General features: G+C 50.6%; 1 protein-coding gene across 7 annotated transcripts in view; it reads left to right on the top strand.

The window, feature by feature from the left end:
* Positions 1-15,789, top strand: part of LOC140284937 (receptor-type tyrosine-protein phosphatase mu-like) — a 195,647-nt gene that overhangs the window by 80,776 nt on the left and 99,082 nt on the right. For all 7 annotated transcript variants that reach the window (XM_072378984.1, XM_072378986.1, XM_072378987.1 and 4 more), the window contains exons 3-4: positions 10,998-11,165; positions 12,449-12,558. In XM_072378984.1, coding sequence (XP_072235085.1) covers positions 10,998-11,165; positions 12,449-12,558 — 278 coding nt within the window. The remainder of the gene's footprint in view (positions 1-10,997; positions 11,166-12,448; positions 12,559-15,789) is intronic.

Here is a 15,789-nt window from a genome sequence, read left to right as displayed (position 1 = left end):
TGCTGAGGAGGTGAACACCAGAGGAGACCATGCGGTCACATTAAGTCCAGGATGTTCAGACAACCTGAGGAGCAGAGCAGTCATTTTGACTTCTGACCTTTCTACAGCTTTGACATTCAGAGGAAAATAGCTGGATTTATTAAATCATCCACTTTGATCCATAAATAAAACCATGAGTCAGATTTAAAGCCTCCTCTAAGCTGCAGCTTTGAGCGATTTCACCGCAGAATGGACCTTAACAGATGTGTTGGTTCCCCGGTGAGCTGCAAACGAACTTCCTGTCAGCTGTGTTCAGCTCTTCAGCGTCTGAGGACAACCTGGAAACAAACGTTAATCAGAGAGATGCGGAAATGCTGCATTTCCATGTGAATAAACTCATCAGAGTTTTTGTTCTCCATCCGTCTCTTCATCAAACTGCTTTGTCCTCACTCCTCCTCCCATTTATCTCCCCTCTTCCTCCTCCTCTCCTCCCCCCGCTGTGATTAAACCTCTTGTTTTTCTAATCGATTCTCCTCAAGGTCCATTGATCTGCTGACACGCACACACTCACAGTAACGCACACCTGTAACCTGGAAATAAAACAGAAATCTGCTCTCAGGATGAAATCCCTGTTTGAGTCTGGAGGTCGATCCACTTTGTTTGCTCACAGAACTGATTTTACATTCCTGACTCGTTTCCTGCAGATAACAGGAAGGTTGTGCCGGCTTCAAACTCAACTTTTCAGTTAGTTAACAGCAAGATGCCGCCCCCCCCCCCCCCCCCCCAGATGCACACTTCCAACAAACAGATTTATCACCAAAAAACACAAAGCAAGAGCCGGTTATCAAAAATACTTAACGGTGAAAGCAAAAAACAAGATTAAACTGTGACTGTGGGGCAAAAGCCGAGCTGCAGAAACTGAGACAAAACGAGAGGATTTCACTATGAACCTGGAAACTAAAGTGAGGCAGGTGATGGTGACGAGGTGCAGCAGAAACCAAACCAAAGCAAGAACAGAACTGAGGCAGAACCACACTGAGACCACATCTGAAACCAAAGCAAGAACAGAAACAAAAAGGCTCATCAAGAACAGACGGATGTTCCTGATTTGAACTATATTATGAAGGTGAAAGGAACCAGCTGAGGTTCATGTAGGAGCAGAACCAGCTGAGGTTCATGTAGGAGCAGAACCAGCTGAGGTTCATGTAGGAGCAGAACCAGCTGAGGTTCATGTAGGAGCAGAACCAGCTGAGGTTCATGTAGGATCAGAACCAGCTGAGGTTCATGTAGGAGCAGAACCAGCTGAGGTTCATGTAGGAGCAGAACCAGCTGAGGTTCATGTAGGAGCAGAACCAGCTGAGGTTCATGTAGGAGCAGAACCAGCTGAGGTTCATGTAGGAGCAGAACCAGCTGAGGTTCATGTAGGAGCAGAACCAGCTGAGGTTCATGTAGGAGCAGAACCAGCTGAGGTTCATGTAGGAGCAGAACCAGCTGAAGTTCATGTAGGAGCAGAACCAGCTGAGGTTCATGTAGGAGCAGAACCAGCTGAGGTTCATGTAGGAGCAGAACCAGCTGAGGTTCATGTAGGATCAGAACCAGCTGAGGTTCATGTAGGAGCAGAACCAGCTGAGGTTCATGTAGGAGCAGAACCAGCTGAGGTTCATGTAGGAGCAGAACCTCTGAGGTTCATGTAGGAGCAGAACCAGCTGAGGTTCATGTAGGAGCAGAACCAGCTGAGGTTCATGTAGGAGCAGAACCAGCTGAGGTTCATGTAGGATCAGAACCAGCTGAGGTTCATGTAGGAGCAGAACCAGCTGAGGTTCATGTAGGAGCAGAACCTCTGAGGTTCATGTAGGAGCAGAACCAGCTGAGGTTCATGTAGGAGCAGAACCAGCTGAGGTTCATGTAGGAGCAGAACCAGCTGAGGTTCATGTAGGAGCAGAACCTCTGAGGTTCATGTAGGAGCAGAACCAGCTGAGGTTCATGTAGGAGCAGAACCAGCTGAGGTTCATGTAGGAGCAGAACCAGCTGAGGTTCATGTAGGAGCAGAACCTCTGAGGTTCATGTAGGAGCAGAACCAGCTGAGGTTCATGTAGGAGCAGAACCAGCTGAGGTTCATGTAGGAGCAGAACCAGCTGAGGTTCATGTAGGAGCAGAACCAGCTGAGGTTCATGTAGGAGCAGAACCAGCTGAGGTTCATGTAGGAGCAGAACCAGCTGAGGTTCATGTAGGAGCAGAACCAGCTGAGGTTCATGTAGGAGCAGAACCAGCTGAGGTTCATGTAGGAGCAGAACCAGCTGAGGTTCATGTAGGAGCAGAACCTCTGAGGTTCATGTAGGAGCAGAACCAGCTGAGGTTCATGTAGGAGCAGAACCAGCTGAGGTTCATGTAGGAGCAGAACCAGCTGAGGTTCATGTAGGAGCAGAACCAGCTGAGGTTCATGTAGGAGCAGAACCAGCTGAGGTTCATGTAGGAGCAGAACCAGCTGAGGTTCATGTAGGATCAGAACCAGCTGAGGTTCATGTAGGAGCAGAACCAGCTGAGGTTCATGTAGGAGCAGAACCAGCTGAGGTTCATGTAGGAGCAGAACCAGCTGAAGTTCATGTAGGAGCAGAACCAGCTGAGGTTCATGTAGGAGCAGAACCAGCTGAGGTTCATGTAGGATCAGAACCAGCTGAGGTTCATGTAGGAGCAGAACCAGCTGAGGTTCATGTAGGAGCAGAACCAGCTGAGGTTCATGTAGGAGCAGAACCAGCTGAGGTTCATGTAGGAGCAGAACCAGCTGAGGTTCATGTAGGAGCAGAACCAGCTGAGGTTCATGTAGGAGCAGAACCAGCTGAAGTTCATGTAGGAGCAGAACCAGCTGAGGTTCATGTAGGAGCAGAACCAGCTGAGGTTCATGTAGGAGCAGAACCAGCTGAGGTTCATGTAGGAGCAGAACCAGCTGAGGTTCATGTAGGAGCAGAACCAGCTGAAGTTCATGTAGGAGCAGAACCTCTGAGGTTCATGTAGGAGCAGAACCAGCTGAGGTTCATGTAGGAGCAGAACCAGCTGAGGTTCATGTAGGAGCAGAACCTCTGAGGTTCATGTAGGAGCAGAACCAGCTGAAGTTCATGTAGGAGCAGAACCAGCTGAGGTTCATGTAGGAGCAGAACCAGCTGAGGTTCATGTAGGAGCAGAACCAGCTGAGGTTCATGTAGGATCAGAACCAGCTGAGGTTCATGTGTGAGCAGAACCAGCTGAGGTTCATGTAGGAGCAGAACCAGCTGAGGTTCATGTAGGAGCAGAACCAGCTGAGGTTCATGTAGGAGCAGAACCAGCTGAGGTTCATGTAGGAGCAGAACCAGCTGAGGTTCATGTAGGAGCAGAACCTCTGAGGTTCATGTAGGAGCAGAACCAGCTGAGGTTCATGTAGGAGCAGAACCAGCTGAGGTTCATGTAGGAGCAGAACCAGCTGAGGTTCATGTAGGATCAGAACCTCTGAGGTTCATGTAGGAGCAGAACCTCTGAGGTTCATGTAGGAGCAGAACCAGCTGAGGTTCATGTAGGAGCAGAACCAGCTGAGGTTCATGTAGGAGCAGAACCAGCTGAGGTTCATGTAGGAGCAGAACCAGCTGAAGTTCATGTAGGAGCAGAACCAGCTGAGGTTCATGTAGGAGCAGAACCAGCTGAGGTTCATGTAGGAGCAGAACCAGCTGAGGTTCATGTAGGAGCAGAACCAGCTGAGGTTCATGTAGGAGCAGAACCAGCTGAGGTTCGTGTAGGAGCAGAACCAGCTGAGGTTCGTGTAGGAGCAGAACCAGCTGAGGTTCGTGTAGGAGCAGAACCAGCTGAGGTTCATGTAGGAGCAGAACCAGCTGAGGTTCATGTGTGAGCAGAACCAGCTGAGGTTCATGTAGGAGCAGAACCAGCTGAGGTTCATGTAGGAGCAGAACCAGCTGAGGTTCATGTAGGAGCAGAACCAGCTGAGGTTCGTGTAGGAGCAGAACCTCTGAGGTTCATGTAGGAGCAGAACCAGCTGAGGTTCATGTAGGAGCAGAACCAGCTGAGGTTCATGTAGGAGCAGAACCAGCTGAGGTTCATGTAGGAGCAGAACCAGCTGAGGTTCATGTAGGAGCAGAACCAGCTGAGGTTCATGTAGGAGCAGAACCAGCTGAGGTTCATGTAGGAGCAGAACCAGCTGAGGTTCATGTAGGAGCAGAACCAGCTGAGGTTCATGTAGGAGCAGAACCAGCTGAGGTTCATGTAGGAGCAGAACCAGCTGAGGTTCATGTAGGAGCAGAACCAGCTGAGGTTCGTGTAGGAGCAGAACCAGCTGAGGTTCATGTGTGAGCAGAACCAGCTGAAGTTCATGTAGGAGCAGAACCAGCTGAGGTTCATGTAGGAGCAGAACCAGCTGAGGTTCATGTAGGAGCAGAACCAGCTGAGGTTCATGTAGGAGCAGAACCAGCTGAGGTTCATGTAGGAGCAGAACCAGCTGAGGTTCATGTAGGAGCAGAACCAGCTGAGGTTCATGTGTGAGCAGAACCAGCTGAGCTTCATGTAGGAGCAGAACCAGCTGAGGTTCATGTAGGAGCAGAACCTCTGAGGTTCATGTAGGAGCAGAACCAGCTGAGGTTCATGTAGGAGCAGAACCAGCTGAGGTTCATGTGTGAGCAGAACCAGCTGAGGTTCATGTAGGAGCAGAACCAGCTGAGGTTCATGTAGGAGCAGAACCAGCTGAGGTTCATGTAGGAGCAGAACCAGCTGAGGTTCATGTAGGAGCAGAACCAGCTGAGGTTCATGTAGGAGCAGAACCAGCTGAGGTTCATGTAGGATCAGAACCAGCTGAGGTTCATGTAGGAGCAGAACCAGCTGAGGTTCATGTAGGAGCAGAACCAGCTGAGGTTCATGTAGGAGCAGAACCAGCTGAGGTTCATGTAGGAGCAGAACCAGCTGAGGTTCGTGTAGGAGCAGAACCAGCTGAAGTTCATGTAGGAGCAGAACCAGCTGAGGTTCATGTAGGAGCAGAACCAGCTGAGGTTCATGTAGGAGCAGAACCAGCTGAGGTTCATGTAGGAGCAGAACCAGCTGAGGTTCATGTGTGAGCAGAACCTCTGAGGTTCATGTAGGAGCAGAACCAGCTGAGGTTCATGTAGGAGCAGAACCAGCTGAGGTTCATGTAGGAGCAGAACCAGCTGAGGTTCATGTGTGAGCAGAACCAGCTGAGGTTCATGTAGGAGCAGAACCAGCTGAGGTTCATGTAGGAGCAGAACCAGCTGAGGTTCATGTAGGAGCAGAACCAGCTGAGGTTCGTGTAGGAGCAGAACCTCTGAGGTTCATGTAGGAGCAGAACCAGCTGAGGTTCATGTAGGAGCAGAACCAGCTGAGGTTCATGTAGGAGCAGAACCAGCTGAGGTTCATGTAGGAGCAGAACCAGCTGAGGTTCATGTAGGAGCAGAACCAGCTGAGGTTCATGTAGGAGCAGAACCAGCTGAGGTTCATGTAGGAGCAGAACCAGCTGAGGTTCATGTAGGAGCAGAACCAGCTGAGGTTCATGTAGGAGCAGAACCAGCTGAGGTTCATGTAGGAGCAGAACCAGCTGAGGTTCATGTAGGAGCAGAACCAGCTGAGGTTCGTGTAGGAGCAGAACCAGCTGAGGTTCATGTGTGAGCAGAACCAGCTGAAGTTCATGTAGGAGCAGAACCAGCTGAGGTTCATGTAGGAGCAGAACCAGCTGAGGTTCATGTAGGAGCAGAACCAGCTGAGGTTCATGTAGGAGCAGAACCAGCTGAGGTTCATGTAGGAGCAGAACCAGCTGAGGTTCATGTAGGAGCAGAACCAGCTGAGGTTCATGTGTGAGCAGAACCAGCTGAGCTTCATGTAGGAGCAGAACCAGCTGAGGTTCATGTAGGAGCAGAACCTCTGAGGTTCATGTAGGAGCAGAACCAGCTGAGGTTCATGTAGGAGCAGAACCAGCTGAGGTTCATGTGTGAGCAGAACCAGCTGAGGTTCATGTAGGAGCAGAACCAGCTGAGGTTCATGTAGGAGCAGAACCAGCTGAGGTTCATGTAGGAGCAGAACCAGCTGAGGTTCATGTAGGAGCAGAACCAGCTGAGGTTCATGTAGGAGCAGAACCAGCTGAGGTTCATGTAGGAGCAGAACCAGCTGAGGTTCATGTAGGATCAGAACCAGCTGAGGTTCATGTAGGAGCAGAACCAGCTGAGGTTCATGTAGGAGCAGAACCAGCTGAGGTTCATGTAGGAGCAGAACCAGCTGAGGTTCATGTAGGAGCAGAACCAGCTGAGGTTCGTGTAGGAGCAGAACCAGCTGAAGTTCATGTAGGAGCAGAACCAGCTGAGGTTCATGTAGGAGCAGAACCAGCTGAGGTTCATGTGTGAGCAGAACCAGCTGAGGTTCATGTAGGAGCAGAACCAGCTGAGGTTCATGTGTGAGCAGAACCAGCTGAGGTTCATGTAGGAGCAGAACCAGCTGAGGTTCATGTAGGAGCAGAACCAGCTGAGGTTCATGTAGGAGCAGAACCAGCTGAGGTTCATGTAGGAGCAGAACCAGCTGAGGTTCATGTAGGAGCAGAACCAGCTGAAGTTCATGTAGGAGCAGAACCAGCTGAGGTTCATGTAGGAGCAGAACCAGCTGAGGTTCGTGTAGGAGCAGAACCTCTGAGGTTCATGTAGGAGCAGAACCAGCTGAAGTTCATGTAGGAGCAGAACCAGCTGAGGTTCATGTAGGAGCAGAACCAGCTGAGGTTCATGTAGGAGCAGAACCAGCTGAAGTTCATGTAGGAGCAGAACCAGCTGAGGTTCATGTAGGAGCAGAACCAGCTGAGGTTCATGTAGGAGCAGAACCAGCTGAGGTTCATGTAGGAGCAGAACCAGCTGAGGTTCATGTAGGAGCAGAACCAGCTGAGGTTCATGTAGGAGCAGAACCAGCTGAGGTTCATGTAGGAGCAGAACCAGCTGAGGTTCATGTAGGAGCAGAACCAGCTGAGGTTCATGTGTGAGCAGAACCAGCTGAGGTTCATGTAGGAGCAGAACCAGCTGAGGTTCATGTAGGAGCAGAACCAGCTGAGGTTCATGTAGGAGCAGAACCAGCTGAGGTTCATGTGTGAGCAGAACCAGCTGAGGTTCATGTAGGAGCAGAACCAGCTGAGGTTCGTGTAGGAGCAGAACCAGCTGAGGTTCGTGTAGGAGCAGAACCAGCTGAGGTTCATGTAGGAGCAGAACCAGCTGAGGTTCATGTAGGAGCAGAACCAGCTGAGGTTCATGTAGGAGCAGAACCAGCTGAGGTTCGTGTAGGAGCAGAACCAGCTGAGGTTCATGTAGGAGCAGAACCAGCTGAGGTTCATGTAGGAGCAGAACCAGCTGAGGTTCATGTAGGAGCAGAACCAGCTGAGGTTCATGTAGGAGCAGAACCAGCTGAGGTTCGTGTAGGAGCAGAACCAGCTGAGGTTCGTGTAGGAGCAGAACCAGCTGAAGTTCATGTAGGAGCAGAACCAGCTGAGGTTCATGTGTGAGCAGAACCAGCTGAGGTTCATGTAGGAGCAGAACCAGCTGAGGTTCATGTAGGAGCAGAACCAGCTGAGGTTCATGTGTGAGCAGAACCAGCTGAGGTTCATGTAGGAGCAGAACCAGCTGAGGTTCATGTAGGAGCAGAACCAGCTGAGGTTCATGTGTGAGCAGAACCAGCTGAGGTTCATGTAGGAGCAGAACCAGCTGAGGTTCATGTAGGATCAGAACCTCTGAGGTTCATGTAGGAGCAGAACCAGCTGAAGTTCATGTAGGAGCAGAACCAGCTGAGGTTCATGTAGGAGCAGAACCAGCTGAAGTTCATGTAGGAGCAGAACCAGCTGAGGTTCATGTAGGAGCAGAACCAGCTGAGGTTCATGTAGGAGCAGAACCAGCTGAAGTTCATGTAGGAGCAGAACCAGCTGAGGTTCATGTAGGAGCAGAACCAGCTGAGGTTCATGTAGGAGCAGAACCAGCTGAGGTTCATGTAGGAGCAGAACCAGCTGAGGTTCATGTAGGAGCAGAACCAGCTGAGGTTCGTGTAGGAGCAGAACCTCTGAGGTTCATGTAGGAGCAGAACCAGCTGAAGTTCATGTAGGAGCAGAACCAGCTGAGGTTCATGTAGGAGCAGAACCAGCTGAGGTTCATGTAGGAGCAGAACCAGCTGAAGTTCATGTAGGAGCAGAACCAGCTGAGGTTCATGTAGGAGCAGAACCAGCTGAGGTTCATGTAGGAGCAGAACCAGCTGAAGTTCATGTAGGAGCAGAACCAGCTGAGGTTCATGTAGGAGCAGAACCAGCTGAGGTTCATGTGTGAGCAGAACCAGCTGAGGTTCATGTAGGAGCAGAACCAGCTGAGGTTCATGTAGGAGCAGAACCAGCTGAGGTTCATGTAGGAGCAGAACCAGCTGAGGTTCATGTAGGAGCAGAACCAGCTGAGGTTCATGTAGGAGCAGAACCAGCTGAGGTTCATGTGTGAGCAGAACCAGCTGAGGTTCATGTAGGAGCAGAACCAGCTGAGGTTCATGTAGGATCAGAACCAGCTGAGGTTCATGTAGGAGCAGAACCAGCTGAGGTTCATGTAGGAGCAGAACCAGCTGAAGTTCATGTAGGAGCAGAACCAGCTGAGGTTCATGTAGGAGCAGAACCAGCTGAGGTTCATGTAGGAGCAGAACCAGCTGAGGTTCATGTAGGAGCAGAACCAGCTGAGGTTCGTGTAGGAGCAGAACCTCTGAGGTTCATGTAGGAGCAGAACCAGCTGAAGTTCATGTAGGAGCAGAACCAGCTGAGGTTCATGTAGGAGCAGAACCAGCTGAAGTTCATGTAGGAGCAGAACCAGCTGAGGTTCATGTAGGAGCAGAACCAGCTGAGGTTCATGTAGGAGCAGAACCAGCTGAGGTTCATGTGTGAGCAGAACCAGCTGAGGTTCATGTAGGAGCAGAACCAGCTGAGGTTCATGTAGGAGCAGAACCTCTGAGGTTCATGTAGGAGCAGAACCAGCTGAGGTTCATGTAGGAGCAGAACCAGCTGAGGTTCATGTAGGAGCAGAACCAGCTGAGGTTCATGTAGGAGCAGAACCAGCTGAGGTTCATGTAGGAGCAGAACCAGCTGAGGTTCATGTAGGAGCAGAACCAGCTGAGGTTCATGTGTGAGCAGAACCAGCTGAGGTTCATGTGTGAGCAGAACCTCTGAGCAGAACTCACAGGTTACTGTCACTTCCTGTTTGCCGTCACATGTGTTTTTCCAGCTGATGTCAGAATGACTCAGTGCTACTGAACCGTTTCCTTCTCTGGGAACAAAGAGGAATGTTTGCAGGAAAGTAGCTGCAGAAGCACCAGATGACCCTCTTCCTGTTCCCTCCCACAGTGATGAGAGGGGAGATTCTGATCCAGATTCTGATCAGTTCTGTGGACACATTTGATCCAACTGACCCCGGAAACATGTCCGACACTTTCAGAGCAGCCAATCAGGAAGAGAGCTGTGCTGGGGGCGGAGTCTCAGCAGAAAGTATGAAGCAAAACATAAGAACTAACGCAGGTGCTTCTAGAGAGGAGCGTTGATGCCTCACACTGATATGAGTCCACATCAGAACCAGAGAACCAGCTGAGCAGCACCGCCTGTCCCGAACACTGCAGGGCCCTGGGGTGAGGGAGGGGTCCCTCCGGTCCGGCGGCCCTAACTCACATTAGAGCCCAGGAGAAAAGGCTGTTTCTGTATTATATTTATTTTCTGCCTTCATATGATCAGCAGTATTTCCGTTAGCCGCCCGCTCCTGCGATCCCGCGAATGCGGCCCTCGAACTCAGACAAAAATACTGCGGGATCGGGATGTAGCCTAGCAACAGGCTGTCAATAAGTGATGTGGAAAGGAGGCTCAAAGGAGGTCTTTACAACACGATTGTGTGGCGTGATCTGGCTGCTGATCGTGTTTCTCATTCAGTCGCTCAGTCAGTGCGTGATTAGGAGGAGGAGTTTAAGCACTGAGGCTAAATAGATCAGTTCATGATTCCAGGATGTTCCTCACCGGCTCAGAGGTTTGTGTACAGCACAGCCATAGTTTTACTAATCTAATGAGAGGTCGTCTGAAGGAATTTAAAGTCCTACTTTATTATAGATGCCATATAAGGAGCATATCACATCAAATCTCAACGCGTGTCTCCAGCCGACGCTTCTCTTCTTCTGCAGCAGAGTTCAGTGCCGTGCTGCTCGGGGACAGAGGCTCAGCATGCTGCCGCACCTCCGAACGCCACATCCTGATCCAGGAAGAGGGCGCTCACCCGTGCACGTGCTGAAACCAGCGCACGGAGAGACTTTTGGCCAAATTAAATCCAGGTTCATTGCTTAGAGGTCTCAGGCAGCTGATTCCCTGCAGGTTCCAGAGCCTGAAAGGACTCAGCTCCTCCCGACACTGAGGGACCGACAGTTCCTGTTGATCCTTGTTGTTCAGACCTTTGAGTTAAAACTTCTCTTCATGATTTAGATTTGACTCAGCAGCAGTTTAAGCTAGAACTAAATGAACAGAGATAGTTTATAATTCTCCAAACGTTGGGTCATGGCGCCCCACTGTGAATATAAATGTAGAAACACATTTCTGTACATGACCCGTACAATAATGACAAGTTGTGTTGAATTGTTTAATTATTCGTGTTTTTCAAGCTGTGGAGAGAAAACAGAATTAAACAGAGTTCCCACCATGACCTTCTCCTTGGTCAGAGTTCATACTTCCATCCCTCTCCAGCTTCATGTGTTCCACATGGAGCTCTCTGTACCCAACAGAAGTTTCCTTTTCTACAGAGTTCAGACATCCTGTGACAGAGGAAATGTGTCTGTGAGAAACGAAGGATGAAGGCAGTGATGTGAAGACTTTCTTCACTCTTTGCTGCTGGAGTTTTTGTTCCTGTTGCCACCTGCAGTAAAGAGTTTTGGTGATAATTAGGCCTGTTGGTGCAGACTTCAGACGCCGTTCCACAGGTTTAATAATAAGCAGCTGACCTTATCTGTGTTCTTACCTGCAGGCTCCTCCTTCCTGTTTGTCAACACGTCGGGTCGTTACAGCGGCCAGCGCGCTCAGCTGCTGCTGCCGCCGCTCAAAGAGAACGACACGCACTGCATCAGCTTCCTGTTTTACCAGGCGGGAGGCCGCGAGGGCGCCACGCCGGCCACGCTCAACGTTTACATCAAAGGTACGAAGGAGGGCTCTGCTGCCAGTTAAGGTGTGTCAGAGTGGGCGGAGCATACAGGTGTGTCAGAGTGGGTGGAGCCTCCAGGTGTGTCAGAGTGGGCGGAGCCTCCAGGTGTGTCAGAGTGGGCGGAGCCTCCAGGTGTGTCAGAGTGGGCGGAGACTCCAGGTGTGTCAGAGTGGGCGGAGCCTCCAGGTGTGTCAGTGTGGGCGGAGCCTCCAGGTGTGTCAGTGTGGGCGGAGCCTCCAGGTGTGTCAGAGTGGGCGGAGACTCCAGGTGTGTCAGAGTGGGCGGAGCCTCCAGGTGTGTCAGTGTGGGCGGAGCCTCCAGGTGTGTCAGTGTGGGCGGAGCCTCCAGGTGTGTCAGAGTGGGCGGAGACTCCAGGTGTGTCAGAGTGTGTGGGCGGAGCCTCCAGGTGTGCCAGAGTGGGCGGAGCCTCCAGGTGTGTCAGAGTGTGTGGGCGGAGCCTCCAGGTGTGTCAGAATGTGGGCGGAGCCTCCAGGTGTGTCAGAGTGTGTGGGCGGAGTCTCCAGGTGTGTCAGAATGTGGGCGGAGCCTCCAGGTGTGTCAGAGTGTGTGGTTGGAGCCTCCAGGTGTGTCAGAGTGGGTGGAGCCTCCAGGTGTGTCAGTGTGGGCGGAGCCTCCAGGTGTGTCAGAGTGTGTGGGCGGAGCCTCCAGGTGTGTCAGAATGTAGGCGGAGCCTCCAGGTGTGTCAGAATGTAGGCGGAGCCTCAAGGTGTGTCAGAGTGGGCGGAGCCTCCAGGTGTGTCAGAATGTAGGCGGAGCCTCCAGGTGTGTCAGAATGTAGGCGGAGCCTCAAGGTGTGTCAGAGTGGGCGGAGCCTCCAGGTGTGTCAGAGTGTGTGGTTGGAGCCTCCAGGTGTGTCAGAATGTAGGCGGAGCCTCCAGGTGTGTCAGAATGTAGGCGGAGCCTCAAGGTGTGTCAGAGTGGGCGGAGCCTCCAGGTGTGTCAGAATGTGTGGGCGGAGCCTCCAGGTGTGTCAGAGTGTGTGGGCGGAGCCTCCAGTTGTGTCAGAGTGGGTGGAGCCTCCAGGTGTGTCAGTGTGGGCGGAGCCTCCAGGTGTGTCAGAGTGTTGGCGGAGCCTCCAGGTGTGTCAGAGTGTGTGGGCGGAGCCTCCAGGTGTGTCAGAGTGTGGGCGGAGCCTCCAGGTGTGTCAGAGTGTGTGGGCGGAGCCTCCAGTTGTGTCAGAGTGGGTGGAGCCTCCAGGTATGTCAGAATGTAGGCGGAGCCTCCAGGTGTCCTCACAGAGTCTGTTTTACCTGCAGAGAACAACAGTCCTCTGGGAATTCCAGTCTTCAACTCATCTGGCCCCGCCTACCACATCTGGAAGGGGGTGGAGCTTGCTGTGTCCATCTCCTGGCCCAACCAGTACCAGGTAACAGTTCCACCTACACTGATCTCAGGTAGTATTCACACAGGCCAAACACCTGGATTTAACTCAGCCATCAGTGATGATCCGACCGGAACCCCAATCAGAACCTGTGGTTCTGGATGTGAACATGAAGGCTGTCATTAGAACGGAAGGTGGTCCAACTGGACATCAGGGTGAAGCACTAACCTGGGTCCAGGACTCACCTGTCGGTGGTCCGTCCCACAGTGGCACCGAATGTCCTCACAGGCTCTGAAACCCTGAGCAGTTCTCACAAAGGTAGAAACACACTGATCTGGATTGAAATGTTTTTGTGGCTTTAAAAGCTTTTTCAGAACCAGATGAGGGCTGCAGCTAATTGGTCCAACACACAGATGTGTGTGTGCAGCAGGAAGTGAGTTTTCTTCTCCTCCCGCCTCAGAGAGCAGAACATTATTATTTTCAGGTGTTACCCTTCTCCTCTGATGGATCAGCTGATCAGACCCTTCTCCTCTGATGGATCAGCTGATTCAGCTAGCCGCTAACACAGCTAGCGCAGCTAGCCTAGCTACCGCAGCCAGCGCAGCTAGCCGCTAACACAGCTAGCGCAGCTACCGCAGCTAACAGTTATAGAACTCAACATGAGGACCATGCCAACAGTTTCACTTAATGAGGTTTATCAATGATTTCTGAGTCTTTGCTGGTAAATAGCAGCAGTTTGCTAATTACTGCTAACAGCTGGGCCGATGACCCACTTCTTTAAAAATCTCCCTCCATCCGTCTTAATGTCGGACTGTGATGTGAATACCTTACATTTTCCATTATTAACGACAATACTGACATCAATAAAATGTGATTTCTTTGGATTTCTAATGGCGCCCCTGGTTGAACATTAACAGAACATCTGGAGAACATCTGTCTGTGATGTGACAAACGCTCTGAAACACACCTGCAGCTCAGATTGTTTCTGTATGCACACATTTAGACACATGCAGGTGTGGAAGACCGTCATCACAGCAGGAAACACCAATTAGCTGCATCACCGCGGCAACAGCACATCCTGCTCATTAGTGACGGAGTTAACGAGACGAGAAGGAAAGAAAACAGAAAGAAGGAGAGAATAAGCAGTATAAATGGATGAAAGAGTGAGGAGGAATGACAGAAGATTAGAAAAAGAATGAAAGAACAGGAAGAGAGGAGAAGTCAATGGTGAAAAAGGATGTGGGGGATGGTGGGAAGGGCTGGGGCAGAGAAGAAGAATGAAGGTAAGAGGAGCAGAGAAGAAGAATGAAGGGAAGAGGAGCAGAGAAGAAGAATGAAGGGAAGAGGAGCAGAGAAGAAGAATGAAGGGAAGAGGAGCAGAGAAGAAGAATGAGGGAAGAGGAGCAGAGAAGAAGAATGAAGGGAAGAGGAGCAGAAGAGGAGCAGAGAAGAAGAATGAAGGGAAGAGGAGCAGAAGAGGAGCAGAGAAGAAGAATGAAGGGAAGAGGAGCAGAGAAGAAGAAAGAAGGGAAGAGGAGCAGAGAAGAAGAATGAAGGGAAGAGGAGCAGAGAAGAAGAATGAAGGGAAGAGGAGCAGAGAAGAAGAATGAAGGGAAGAGGAGCAGAGAAGAAGAATGAAGGGAAGAGGAGCAGAGAAGAAGAATGAAGGGAAGAGGAGCAGAAGAGGAGCAGAGAAGAAGAATGAAGGGAAGAGGAGCAGAGAAGAAGAAAGAAGGGAAGAGGAGCAGAGAAGAAGAATGAAGGGAAGAGGAGCAGAGAAGAAGAATGAAGGGAAGAGGAGCAGAGAAGAAGAATGAAGGGAAGAGGAGCAGAGAAGAAGAATGAAGGGAAGAGGAGCAGAGAAGAAGAATGAAGGGAAGAGGAGCAGAGAAGAAGAATGAAGGGAAGAGGAGCAGAGAAGAAGAATGAAGGGAAGAGGAGCAGAGAAGAAGAATGAAGGGAAGAGGAGCAGAGAAGAAGAATGAAGGGAAGAGGAGCAGAGAAGAAGAATGAAGGGAAGAGGAGCAGAGAAGAAGAATGAAGGGAAGAGGAACAGAGAAGAAGAAAGAAGGGAAGAGGAGCAGAGAAGAAGAATGAAGGGAAGAGGAGCAGAGAAGAAGAATGAAGGGAAGAGGAGCAGAGAAGAAGAATGAAGGGAAGAGGAGCAGAGAAGAAGAATGAAGGGAAGAGGAGCAGAGAAGAAGAATGAAGGGAAGAGGAACAGAGAAGAAGAAAGAAGGGAAGAGGAGCAGAGAAGAAGAATGAAGGGAAGAGGAGCAGAGAAGAAGAATGAAGGGAAGAGGAGCAGAGAAGAAGAATGAAGGGAAGAGGAGCAGAGAAGAAGAATGAAGGGAAGAGGAGCAGAGAAGAAGAATGAAGGGAAGAGGAGCAGAGAAGAAGAATGAAGGGAAGAGGAGCAGAGAAGAAGAATGAAGGGAAGAGGAGCAGAGAAGAAGAATGAAGGGAAGAGGAGCAGAGAAGAAGAATGAAGGGAAGAGGAGCAGAGAAGAAGAATGAAGGGAAGAGGAGAAGAGAAGAAGAATGAAGGGAAGAGGAGCAGAGAAGAAGAATGAAGGGAAGAGGAGCAGAGAAGAAGAATGAAGGGAAGAGGAGCAAAGAAGAAGAACGAGGGAAGAGGAGCAGAGAAGAAGAATGAAGGGAAGAGGAGCAGAGAAGAAGAATGAGGGAAGAGGAGCAGAGAAGAAGAATGAAGGGAAGAGGAGCAGAGAAGAAGAATGAGGGAAGAGGAGCAGAGAAGAAGAATGAAGGGAAGAGGAACAGAGAAGAAGAATGAAGGGAAGAGGAGCAAAGAAGAAGAACGAGGGAAGAGGAGCAGAGAAGAAGAATGAAGGGAAGAGGAGCAGAGAAGAAGAATGAGGGAAGAGGAGCAGAGAAGAAGAATGAAGGGAAGAGGAGCAGAGAAGAAGAATGAAGGGAAGAGGAGCAGAGAAGAAGAATGGAAGAGGAGCAGAGAAGAAGAATGAGGGAAGAGGAGCAGAGAAGAAGAATGAAGGGAAGAGGAGCAGAGAAGAAGAATGAAGGGAAGAGGAACAGAGAAGAAGAATGAAGGGAAGAGGAGCAGAGAAGAAGAATGAAGGGAAGAGGAGCAGAAGAGGAGCAGAGAAGAAGAATGAAGGGAAGAGGAGCAGAAGAGGAGCAGAGAAGAAGAATGAAGGGAAGAGGAACAGAGAAGAAGAATGAAGGGAAGAGGAGCAGAGAAGAAGAATGAAGGGAAGAGGAGCAGAGAAGAAGAATGAAGGGAAGAGGAGCAGAGAA

Source organism: Leuresthes tenuis, unplaced genomic scaffold, assembly GCF_036924035.1.
Source record: "Leuresthes tenuis unplaced genomic scaffold, fLeuTen1.0.hap1 SCAF_24, whole genome shotgun sequence".
Taxonomy (NCBI): domain Eukaryota; kingdom Metazoa; phylum Chordata; class Actinopteri; order Atheriniformes; family Atherinopsidae; genus Leuresthes; species Leuresthes tenuis.
The sequence above is the reverse complement of the archived record's forward strand: the minus strand, read 5'-3'. Positions and strand labels throughout refer to the sequence as shown.